The sequence below is a fragment of the Carassius auratus genome, chromosome 8 (assembly GCF_003368295.1).
Source record: "Carassius auratus strain Wakin chromosome 8, ASM336829v1, whole genome shotgun sequence".
NCBI lineage: Eukaryota > Metazoa > Chordata > Actinopteri > Cypriniformes > Cyprinidae > Carassius > Carassius auratus.
In genome coordinates this window covers 8,279,507-8,293,255 of record NC_039250.1, presented here as the reverse complement: position 1 = coordinate 8,293,255, position 13,749 = coordinate 8,279,507, and the positions used below count along the sequence as shown (strand labels likewise).

The 13,749-nt window shown below is 35.9% G+C and overlaps 1 protein-coding gene across 1 annotated transcript in view; it reads left to right on the top strand.

Moving 5' to 3' along the window:
- The window catches only part of fibcd1a (fibrinogen C domain containing 1a), a 95,545-nt gene that overhangs the window by 23,584 nt on the left and 58,212 nt on the right, over positions 1-13,749 (top strand). The window contains exon 3 of the mRNA XM_026269503.1: positions 4,092-4,571. Coding sequence (XP_026125288.1) covers positions 4,092-4,571 — 480 coding nt within the window. The remainder of the gene's footprint in view (positions 1-4,091; positions 4,572-13,749) is intronic.

The window sequence follows — 13,749 nt, the reverse complement described above, 5'->3', positions numbered from 1 at the left end:
ACGAGAAGCTCCATTTGCGTTCGTCTCTCTTGTGTATCCAGGCTTATATGGCTCACATAGCATAGCTGTCTGAGGATAGTTGTACTCTTAACTTGGGTGGGATGTTCCCCTTGATCTAATCAGGTTCCATATTTCTGCCAAGTTGTGTGTACATCTGTTGCTTCCTTTGCTCCCCCACCAGTTGGACAGGAATGTGTTCCTCAGTGTGGAGCAGCTTGGAGTTTCCTAGAAGGGGAACGTCTTGGGTTACGCATGTAACCATGGTCCCCCTGAGAGGGAACGAGATCCTGGCACCCTCGCCATGCCTTTGGCCTGCCTGTTTAGACAGCTAAGTGGATGATGTATTCAGCAGGTGCCCTTTTAAGTGTGACGTGACATACAGCCAAGTATGGTGACCCATACTCAGAATTCGTGCTCTGCATTTAACCCATCCAAAGTGCACACACACAGCAGTGAACACACACACACACTGTGTGTTCACACACCCGGAGCAGTGGGCAGCCATTTATTCTGAAGCACCCGGAGAGCAGTTGGGGCTTCGGTGCCTTGCTCAAGGGCACCACAGTCATGGTATTGCCGGGGCGCGAGACTCGAACCCACAACCCTAGGGTTAGGAGTCAAACGCTAACAACTAGGCCACAACATTTTATACTTCCAGGCACCCCACCTATAACGTCATGGACCAGGTGGACCAATTGATGACATTGACATTGATTCACAAGTGCTTCAGATATCGGTCATGCAGACTGCATTCCCCAATGTCCACCCTAGGGGGTGCAGCATCTCGTTCCCTCTCGGGGAACCATGGTTACATGCGTAACCCAAGACGTTTTAATTGCACATTTTAAAGCAAGTTTAACATTTGATGAAGAACATGAGAAAGTTACATAAAAACGAGAATAAATAATATTAAAAACAAAATGCTAAATATACATTTAAATGATGTATTATTAACTACTTAGTTCATAATTGACAAATAATAATAAAACAATGAATGTCATTTTTGGTTTTTAAATGTAAAAACAAATGTAATATTTCTACTCCCCTATTCTGGCCAATTGTTCAGATATCTGTTTACCAACATATTTACTGGCCTAAGCACAAAAAAAATATTTTTATTCACCTGACCTGAAATATTCCTTACTGCTGATCCCTGTAAATATCTTATTGCAGCTGTGTGCTGCTTCAGCCTTGAGTGTCAGTGATTTAATATCAATCATAAATGGCACATGGGCATTGAGTCACTCTGGCATATATGTAAAAGTGTGACAAATAAATACACAAAATGTACTCGAAGCTCACGATAGGGACCAACACCCGCTGTCAAGTGGAATATTGAAGTGGCACTTGAATAACAGCGGGGCGAGCGATGCAGGCTCCCGCTGAATAAAAAGACATGGCAAAATGATAAGCAAGGCCTCTCCAGTGCCTGCGTGGCATTCCCTAGTTTCCCATCAAATGTTCTTCACTTCATTTGTTGTTATATCTGCGATTGTTACCGAATGCACACACACACATCCGCACACTGGCACATACTAGCATAGATGAGAGAGTTGTCAACTCTGGGCACTTAACCAAACCGTAATATTGAGCTGTAAGGCTTATGTCTGTTGTTTCTAGTCTTTTGCCCTGTGGGGATTTGCCTTCCTAGATCCTCAAAGGAAACACTGCTCATCTTGTCGTTTATATTCCAGCCCACCACTTGGGCCCTGGGCAATCACAGAAATCAGTGTAAAGTGTTCACAAACGATCTACTGCCACTCCTCTTTCTAATGTACACTGGTTCTGGCTTTATGCTACATTTTTAATGCACAATAAGAACAACAGAATCTTACTTGTATCTCAACCTCATTTTTGAAAACGGATGTATGTCTTATGTTTGAAAACAGTGCATTTAAAGTAGGGCTGTCAATTGTGTGATACAAAAATGAACGCAATAAATCATGGCTCCTACCCAACTTGATTGCAGAATTGGAAAAATTATATTTTGGAAATAAACAGAATTATGAAATATTATTAAGTTATAATATCATAACATTATAACAGACCCCTTTCGAGTAGAGACCTTCACGATCGCGGGACCCAACGCAACAGAGTGCGGCACGGAACACTTGATGGGCGAGTGCTGGTGTGGGCAGATGAGATTCGTGTGTGCGGGATGCAGAAGAATAATTAGGGTGTATTCATACTAGGTAATCTTAACCGTGCCCAAGCCTGTTTGAACCCCAAAGCCTGGGTCATTTGACTAGCGTGACGCTGGGGCACTATTTATTTAGCCGTCCCTAGGTTGGTTGGAAAAGGTGGCCCAGAGCGTGGTTCAGGTACAGTATATGTAGATCATTGAGTGTGAGTGCTAGCATAACTTATGATGCATGCAGCATGATAGCATAAACATTTCTGAGCAGCAAGAGTGATAGATATGTAAAGTGAAGAGGACTGTGTGTCACCGTGTCCCAAACGACTGAAAATAATACATCACAAAATTAAAAAAATAGTAATCCACTGTGCTTAGCGAGAGCACTTCTCTGCTGTTCAAAATAAATGAAAAGTATCCGATCATAGTAGATTTTTATTTTTTCCCCTAAATCGGATTTTATTGTATATAAGTTTTTGTACATGAACTAGTTTGTACATACTATTTTAACGTGTAAGTTACCGTTTCTTTGTAACTATCTGTGAAATCTACTTACAATTTACTTACAAATTGTACTAATATTGATTTTTTTATCAGCATATCAAGTACACAATCATTGCATTATCTCAAATTCTAGCACTAATTTACAGTGTTTTCACTATTATGAAAATATGCATTGACATGGCTTTTTTTTATTTTATTGGATAATCTGTGTTAATTGTACTTATTTTGATTTCTAGGAAACATGAAAACATCTGTGTAGTTTCCGAAGGGCAGTACTAAATGAAAAAAAAATACAATATTTGAACAACTGAACAACATGTTCAAAAGTTTGCACTTCTAGCTCTTAATGCACTATGTTTCCTTCTTGAGTGACAGCGATGTTTCCACCTTTTGTAAGAGTTGAGTCCTCCATCAGTTGTCTTCATTGTGGGAAGATGGATCTCAAAATCTTAGTCACTGCTAAGGGTTCAGTTATGCAGAAATGCATTTTACTTGAAGAACTGTGGGCAGTTTAACTGCTCAGGACAAACAAGGGACTCAGGAACACCTTTCAAAACATTTTGTTGATTCTACAACACAGTATTAAGATCCAAGGGTATGTGAACTTTTGAACTGGTTCATTTACGTGAATTTTGTTATTATTTTGCCTTGGCGGACTCTATGTAAACATCAGTGCTGATTCAGGACAGTAGTAAATAAAAAAAAACATGCATTTTCTTTAATCAACACATTTTGTTAAAACTTTTAACATCTTGTATATACTACAAAGGGTATGTATGTAAATTCATGAATGAGTAGTATTTTAGCTTTCTTGCTGTTCATAAAACATAACATTTACTGTGAACCAAACAGCGCACTCAAAATGAAAATGTAATTACCCACAATATCAGTTTTCATTTGCCACAATTCTTTATCATAACATTCCCAATTCAGAAAATCTGGGCTCAGAGAAAAGTCCAGAGTTTCCTACTAGAATATTATCATCCTGACTTAAATGATTTGGAGCAGGGGATGATGATTAGGTCTTAGGCAACCGAGCAAACATAATTTATTTTCCGTATTTTATAAACACCTTTGTGAAAAGCCTGAATTTATGCATTCGGTAGTCTTCAGGTATTACATAATAGCAGATTAAACTTTCAAGAAGCATCTCCATGCATGTTTAATGCTCAACAGGGATTTTTAGAAATTTGTAAGCTGCAGTTGTGGGGAACCTACTTTTGAATCTGTGTTATCGGTGTATGTCAGATTTGATATGGCCTCCTGCAAGTTTAATCGGCATGTATTACTTATACATCAGCTTTACAGAGTTCTGTTTAAGATTAAAATGAAAAAAAAAAAACATACACACATTTCTGACTGTCTTCGACGTGCTGGTCATTTTAATGCTTCTTTTCAGACTTGTGTTTTATTTCTGTATGCTAATGTGTCTGATCTCTCTGTTTTTCTACAGAGGATGAGCTGTAGCTATCTCCTATGCACCATCTTGCTCTTTGTTGCTGTGTTACTGGCTGTCACAGTAACCGGGATCATCCTTCTGATGAACCATTACCAAGCACCCAGTGGCCCGGACGGCCCCCCTCTCATCAGCACCAACCAGGATGAGGGTAATGCCCTGGTAACTATCGAGAGAGGCGACGGCTCCCGCATCAACATCTTCATTGACCCCAACTGCCCCGACTACAACAATAACTTCCTGCGTCTGGAGGGTGTGCAGACCTCGCTGCTGCACTCGCTCACTGACCATGACACTGATCTAAAGTCAGTGAAAGGGCAAGATCGGGCTCTGCTTGTTAAACTGGCAGAGGAGGTGGCCAAGCTGTCCGCCCATGCCAGTCAGTTGAAGATGGAGTACAACGCGCTGAGACAAGGCCAGAGCAACATTGGACAGGAGCTCAGCACCCTGCAGACCGAACAGGGCCGACTTATTCAGGTTAGTTATTCAGGTAGTTAGTTAGTTAGAAATTTTACTGGTGCTTCAAGAGTAGACCCAACCAATCAGGCTGAAACTAAATTGTCCCTTGTAGTTGCTGCATTATCCACAAAGCCAAATTCCAGTGTGTACCAAGTCTGAATTTCTGGCATGAAGAACTTAGAAAACAAGATTTTAAAATCCATCAATGCTGGGAGGATTCACAATGAATGAATGGTGCCGTTGATAGTGCTGTTTAATTTGCATGTGTTGTTTGCATTGTTTTAGCGCCTGATTTGAAAGGATTTATGCAAATGCACCATTTTTCAGGCTGGTTCTGATTATGAGGTTGTTGGGTGATGCTGCACACCATGTGATCTGGCATAATTTGCTGGGACTGTACAGCCCTTGCCTAACCACTGCGGTCCAGGTACCTGACTCGGCTCATTCACCTCACTGGTCTGGATACGCTCCTGGTTATAATGGAACAGCTATTCTAAATTTGGTTTGCCATCTGCTCTCTGTGGATGTTAATATTGCCAGGCTCAAGAGCTTTTTTTTTACATAGGAAAAGCCATGTTTATATATATATATATATATATATATATATATATATATATATATATATATATATATATATATATATATATATATACACTATAAAAAATTTCTTGTTGTTTTTACAAAAACTTTTTGGCAGCTGTGGTTGCCAGAATAATTTTGTAAAAATACAGAAAACTGTAAACACATTTACGTCAAAAACTGTTAATTTTACAATATAAAGCTGTAATTTACAAACAAGAAAATGTGAATATAAACCAGTAAATTCAACAACACACAAAATTAAATCTGTTTTGTACCTTGAAAATACTGACAACCACCATAATAATAAAGATGGTACTGTATAAGAGAAAGCCACATGAAGTATCAAAGCTCATCACAAGTAGCTTCATCCCAAGCAGAAGTATATATTAACATATAGAAGGTGCACATTTATGGAAACACAAAACACCATCATGGTAACACACGTGATACTTAAATAATGCAAAAAACTTTCATTAAGCAACAGAAGATGGAACATAAAGCTCAAATGTACATAACTGATAACAAGAACTATTTAAAAACATGATTATTTAAACAAAATACTTTCAAACGTGGAGTGTCACGCAGGGAATTCTGGGAATATCAGTTTACAGTTTTAGACTGTAAATTATACATTGATTTGTTCTTTTTTTACTTCTAAAAGCTGTATAATTAACAGAATTTTACTGTAAATTTACATTAAATGCTTTGTTAGATCTTTTACAGTTTTTCCCTGTATATAGTACGGGAACTTACTGTTAACCTATTATCAGTTTTTTTCCGTAGCGTTTTTACAAAATTTTACAGTTAAAATTACACTTATTTTTTACAGTGTATATATAAAAGTGAAAGTGAAAGTGATGTGACGTGACATTCAGCCAAGTATGGTGACCCATACTGAGAATTTGTGCTCTGCATTTAACCCATCTGAAGTGCACACACACACTGTGAACACACACCCGGAGCAGTGGGCAGCCATTTATGCTGCGGCGCCCGGGGAGCAGTTGGGGGTTCGATGCCTTGCTCAAGGGCACCTAAGTCTTGGTATTGAAGGTGGAGAGAGAGCTGTTCATGCACTACCCCCACCCACAATATATATATATAGTACAGACCAAAAGTTTTGACACACCTTCTCATTGACTATGACTTGAAAATTGTAGAGCCACACTGAAGGCATCAAAACTATGAATTAACACATGTGGAATTATATATGGAATTATATAGCCCTTGATGCCTTCATTGTGGCTCTACAATTTTCATAGTCATGAAAATAAAGAAAACTCTTTGAATGAGAAGGTGTGTCCAAACTTTTGGTCTGTACTGTATGTCTGTTGGGATGGACAATGTATAATAATGAAAGCTTTATTGTTCATGCCGAATATAGCCTGCAGGAAAAAACTGTTTTTGTGCCTGGCTGTCCTGGTGGTCAGTGCTCTGATGCGCCAGCCAGAAGGCAACAGCTCAAAGAGAGAGTAGTCTGGGTGTGAGGGGTCCAAGGTGATTTTCTCAGCCCTTTTCCTCACTCTGGAGATCTAAAGATCTTGGAGGCTTGGTAGAGGGGCACCAATAATCCTCTCAACAGTCCTGACTGTCCGCTGTAGTCTCTTGATGTCTGATTTGGGTAGCTGAACCATACCAGGCAGGATGTAGTATGTGTGTGCATGTATGAATTTGCAGGCTGACTTTATTTCATATTAAAAGTAGGAAAGCACAAAGCTTATTGCCATTATTGGATTTCAGATGCACTACAAACAATGTTCAGTAAAGTTCACAGATCAACAGAAAATAGCATAGAAGATTAGTCTTGAGATTTAAATATCCATACCAGTATTGATTAAAAACTAGAAGTTTGTTAATCCAGCACTTGTGTCCACAAAGCTGACAAATATTTCTGCAAAATATTTGTAATGGTTCTTATTTGTATCCATGTTACAAAACAGTTTTAGCTGCTTAATATTTTGTGGTTGTGCACAATTCAAGTAATCCACATTGTCAATACAACCCAACTTTGATACACTGTATATTATGCTTCTGTGTGGCATCTTATTTCATGTGAACAGGCCTTGACACCTACTTGAAAACCACAATTTGCATTTTGCTGAACTTTTTACTGATAGCAGTTTTAAAGTAGTTTGGCTCAACTTTATAAGTACCATATCGCTTGCCTCTCCTTCACCTGTGTCATTATTATAAAAGCCTTCATCAGCACCGTCTGGATTGTCGAGACGAAAGACTGAAAGAGAATCACAAGCACCATTACTCACAAAATCAAGCGCACACTATGCAGCCGTATGCCAACATCCCCACTAGGCACACACCTCATTTTCACTGTGCATTTGAAGATGAGATGACAGAATTCATTGGAGCTCAGTGGTGTCAAACAGTGCAGGACTTTATTCGATGTGGCAGAACAAACATACATGTATATATTTAGGAAATATTTACTATTTTACTATTAAACATTTACCATATTTATATATGATTTATATGTAAATATGCATATATTTCTTATATTCATCTAATTATACACAGTACACACACATATATTATGTTTACACAGACTTTTATTTTGGATGGGAATAATCTTGATTGCTTTTAATCGATTTTACAGTCCTAAATATTACATAATCATTTTATATCCAGAAATATTATCATATATATATATATATATATATATATATATATATATATATATATATATATATATATATATATATATATATATATATTATGTACAGTTGTCTTTGTGTGTATATGACTGTGCTTTATTGAGATTGAGATTTGCTGATTTTTATTGAAAATATTTTCGATGTTAAAATAATATAATATAATATAATATAATATAATATAATATAATATAATATAATATAATATAATATAATATAATATAATAATTGCATTATCTCATTTAATGTCCACAAATATTATAAAATGTTTTATATTTATTTTATTTGAAGATTTTTGCTTTTGATACATGCATATTATAATATATATAGTAGCATTTTATTATATTATATTATATTATATTATATTATATTATATTATATTATATTATATTATATTATATTATAGTAATATTATTCATATATATATATATATATATATATATATATATATATATATATATATATATATATATATATATATATATATAAAATATACATTACTTACAGTTGTCTTTCTATGACTGTGTATATATTTCAATATGCTTTATCGTGATTCGGCTGTGCGGCTTTTTCCTGTAAAACATTTACAGTTCATACTTGTCTTATATGTTTTTTCAACATATTCTACAATATATTCTATCAAATCAGCTATTTCTATGTTTCCTAGTATCTCATAATAGTAGTTTTTAAACACCTTTTTTGGGGGGGATGTCTTGATAGTCTACTAAAAGTCTGAACAGTCTCTAAGTTGTGTAAGTTATGGCGTAATTGTCCATTTTTTTAATATATATATATTTATTAAAGTACCATAGGTGTCCTGTGTGTCTGATATGTGATAGCATCATTTCAGACCTGGCTCTGGAGAGCAGGAGACAGAATGAGACACAGATGGGATCTACGGCCCCTACATTCAGATCAGCCAGTAAACTAAGACCATGCTTTCATTAGATTCCCTGGGCCAGACAATAAAAACACAGCCCCATCAATAGGGATGATTGGGTTGAGAAAAGGGGGTTGTATTCCTCGGCCTTGTGGAGTTTAGACTTTACAGACTGGTGATTTCATGGGAGCTTTTTATTATTTATCACAGAGTCAGAGATAACTTCATGATATGGATGGATTTCTCAGCCCAAGGGACACATACACTTGTCGTGGTTAGCTTGATGGGAGTTATAAACTGGTTTGCACACTCTCTCCCTGAAAACCGCAGGATAAATCTGAAAGCAAATATGAGGCCATTGAGTGGAATTACAGGAATACCGAATGAAAGTTCTGGAGGGTAATTTCAAAACTTAATTACAGATATACCATAATATCCTGGGCTCATGTGATTAGATCTGTCTATAACCTGTGTTTACTTAGCCTCTATATGAAATGAAGTGCATTATCTGCTCAGTGCTCACTAGAAAATAGTGGATTCGATATTTTATTTATTTTTTATTTATTCCTGTGATGGCAAAGCTGAATTTATAGCAACCATTACAAGATCCACAAAAATCATTTTCATCTTAATATTTTTTTTTTCCAGGTTTATTTGATGAATATTTGAAATAGAAGTCTTTTTTGATCAATTTAAAGCATTCTTGTTGAATAGAAGCATCAGTTTCTTCCGAATTTTTGGAACTGTTGAACTGGTAAATATCGTAATATTTTGCAGTAAACTTAAATTATGTTCGCACTTATCATTACTTAATGGAATTATCAATTTATCAAATCCTAAAACAACATTATTTTTGTGTTGTTTACGAGTTGTCAGATCTTGCAGTTTGTTTCATCCAGTGAGTCCATGGCTTAGATGTAAAAAATGAATGTAATTTTTTTTTTTTTTTTTCGGAACCAAGGCTGCTGAAAAGTGGCTGGTTGGGGTATTTGGAATCTCTTTATTTTAGCAATTCCAGTTTTTACCACTAGTGGTGCAAAAATCCCATGTTCGACCTTTGATCGTTAGAAGGCTTTCTTCCAGTGACAATGGAGTTGCAGAGATGCTAAGTAAATCTATCCTCGGGGTGTCTTTGAAGGATGGATAAAGGTTTCTTTTGTGGATCCCAAGGTGTTAGCAATCTGACTCTGCAGAAGCCCTGGATCATTAATGAGGTTGGCTGAATCCAGGCCTCCTTAGTCATTATCCCACCTCAGTGCTCCCGAGAAACTAGAACACGGGGAACATGGTGACGCATTGGAGTAAATATGCCACTTTTATAGCATAACTTCCACAAAATGTGTTATACAGTGAGGGCCAAAGGTATAGCTTCCTCACTGTTGAACCCCATTGCGTAAACTCTTTAAAAAAGTGATTTTCACAGCAGTTTCATTGGAGAACCTGCTCTTTTTTTGTTCCCCAAAGAACGCGTTAGTGAGCAGCTTTTGAAAGACCTATTTTTAATGTGAAAAATCTAAATAAACTTTTTCCACTGAAAATAATCTTTAATGCAATGAAAAGGTCCCACGGATGTTAAAAGAACACACATTTACTTACCATCAGGCAATCCAAGATGTAGATGACTTTGTTTCTTCACTGGAACAGATTTGGAGAAATTTAGAATTGTATCACTTGCTCACCAGTGGATCTTCTGCAGTGAATGGGTGCCATCAGATTAAGAGTCTAAACAGCTGATAAAAACATCATAATAATTCATAAATAATTCACTTGACTCCATCTGGTCAGTTAATGTCTTGTAAATTGAGAATATGTTTTTAACTTAAAACCATTGCTTCCATAATAATGCTTTCTCTGTTGAACAAGCCATCTCATCTGAATCAGGAGAGAAATATTCACAGATCAAGCACCATTTACAGGCAGAAACAGTTCATTCTGATGTGATCTTTTCACTGGAGGAATTGTTATGGATTATGGTCTTGTATTTTGGCCAGAAGTGACAGTTTAAAGCTAAAACATCCTATTGGTGGATTTATTCATTACAAAGATGCCGTTTTAATTTCACAAGACATAAATTGATGGACTAGAGTGGTTTGGATTACGTGTGGATTATTATGATGTTTTGATGTTATGTTATGATGTATCAGCTGTCTGGACTCTCAATCTGACGGCACCCAATCACTGCAGAGGATCCATTGGTGAGCAAGTGAGAAAATGTAAAATTTCTCTGATCTGTTTCCATGAAGAAACAAACTACATCTACATCTTGGATGGCCTGAGAGTGAATAGATTTATGTTTTTTGTGTGGGCTATTTCTTTATAGGTTTCATATACCATAGACACTGATAGATAACCATTTTTTAAAGAGTATGAGCTATTAAATTCAGTGATTAATCAAACTTTAATCTCTGTATTTCTATTGCAAAGTCAGCTCAAGCTAAATTAAATCGTCATTTTTAAATTGCTGCATGTTGTTAACTTTCATGGAATATAATTGGTTTCCGGTATGAAGCACAAGTACCTGGCATCTCCCTCTGCTCGTTAAGACCGGAGCGCTCACAACTAGGTCACTGCCACGGCTGCAGAGTTGGCAGCACATCTGAGGTGGCAGGAGATCAGTAACATGCATTTGGGAAAGTAGTTTGCACCTCACTATTCCACTTTAACAGCATCTTAACACCAGTGTTCAGTGTGTCATGAAACCTGGATTTTGTAAAGGGCAGGTACTCTATGACAGTCTTTTTTTAAACCCATTTTGGTCTTGCAGGAGAACTTATTAGTCCTTCTACAGGACCTTATTAAAACTCTCTTGTTAATTATGAGTGTAGACTCATTAGTGCGGTTGCCCGGGGAGATTGCTCTGTGAAGAGACAAGCTTGCGGCCTTTCTTTATTTGTGATAAACTTTTGGCAAAGAGACCACTTTCTTTTGCCCTTTGCTTTGGAAGGTGGGTGGAGGAAGGAAATGTTGACTCATCTGTCAGCTAGACTTTGAAATTAATACATGCTGACACTTTCCCTTTTCTCCTGGCAAAACCGCATCTGTCGTCTGCCGTGAATCGCTAGGATGGTGTCTCGAATGAACGATCAGTTTAGACTTAACTTTTTTGTGATTGTTGTTATGCCTTGACAATGACATTGTTGTTAATTATTTGATTATTTAATTATGACTTCACTCTCTTTCAAAAGAATTTTAGTGACAAAGTAGATTATGGAAAATTATTGTTATGTTTATGTTATATATATATATATATATATATATCGTAACAATAATTTTCCATAATCTATTTGTCACTAAAATTCTTTTTAGTGACAAAAATCCATGACACACTGAACACACACACACACACACACTCTATTTCTTTTCCCGATGACCTTTAATTCTAAATACTACAATTTCTAACTATAATCTGGATTATATTTTATACATTCATATTTTATTTATTTATGTACTATTTTATTTATTTCTTTATTTATTTGTAAATTTTTGAGTACAGTATTTGTACTATTATTTGAACACTAATCTCACACATAAACATGTACTGCATTAGAAAACAAAATAACTAAACCATAATATACATATGACAATGACATAATACATTTAAGCATAATTTATATGTTCAAAGATGTCCACATTTTTTTTGGCCATTTTATATTATAATTTATAGGTACATGTTGACTTCGCTATTAAATTAAGCCTGAAATTACTTAACAGCAGCATTATCTGAAAGCTATAGAACCAGAGACTTTAAAATGAAAGCACAATCTATAGGAAAGATTGAGAATCTTATGTTTCAGTCATTTGCATACTAAGAAAGTTTTGATATGTCAGCAAGTAGCACAATTTTTCCCTTTGGTCTCCTCCTGTTCGATTGTGCTTATTAATCTTTTGCCTTTGATCTATAATCAGTCATTTCCAAAACTGAGAGCTGTGTTCCAAACTTGGATGCATACTCTGTTGGCGAGGTTATTGATGATACGAAGTCTTGCGGAGGAAGCTCGTTGGAATATGTCTTTGATTAATGGAAGCCCCTCAAACAGGAAGCAGATTTCTTTTAAATAATGTTTATGCCATCGATGTCCTGGTCCAGCCTGGATATGACAAATGGGCCAGGCAGCACTTATTTAAAAGAGAGGCTATCTGTGTCTCTTTATCTGCTAAAATGTTTTGGCATGAGACTCTTAACCTCAGTTCAGCTTGCTTCATCATCTCTTAACTTGGTTTTAGAGCGATGGACGTATACAAACCTCGGGGATATGTGCAGTCAGTAGGTGCTCATGTGGCCGGTAATAGTTTACTACCTTATTACTCTTGTTGTTTCTGCAATATACAGTACAGGTATACAGGTATATTCACATAAAATACCTGCATAATACTACGTTTGCCTTATAAATCAGAGTTTACGGCATGAAATAAGACTTCCCACAATGAACTGCGGTTGACTTGATCTTCCAATTACAGTGTGATATACAATCAAGATATAATAATAATGTATCTCATTATTGACTCATTATTTGATTGGATGACCAAACTGTTAGAAATTTAAAAAAAATATTTGATTAAAAACTCAAAATGGGTTTTATTTCCGAGATGTTAACAGATGCAATGCAGTGTTAATGTTGTTTACATTTACTGTATATAATTTTCCGTTTAAAATTTAATTGAATTTTCTAGTGTAAATGTAATCAGCATGATCTAAATATACTGAGGACATGAATGCGCTTTTCCTCCATTTTTCTTCTGGAGGATGCACTTTTGCATTATATTTTACTGAAATTTTGAGTAGTACTTGGACATAACTCATTTATTCTCATTCATGTCTTTAACAATAAAACAAGAGCAGGATGACCTTGGTTTTTACATTTATGAAATGTTTAAGAGTCATCCTTGCTGCAAAAATGTGTTTCTGCAGTAGCTTGACTTTTTAACTGTCTGTGTCTAAAATCTTCTGAAATTATTTTTGATTTCACATGCACAGATAAATATGAAAGTTCTGTTTCTGTGGATACTCAAATGATAATACAACTAATTTATTATAATTGTTGTTGTTGTTATTATTTTGAATATCCATAAT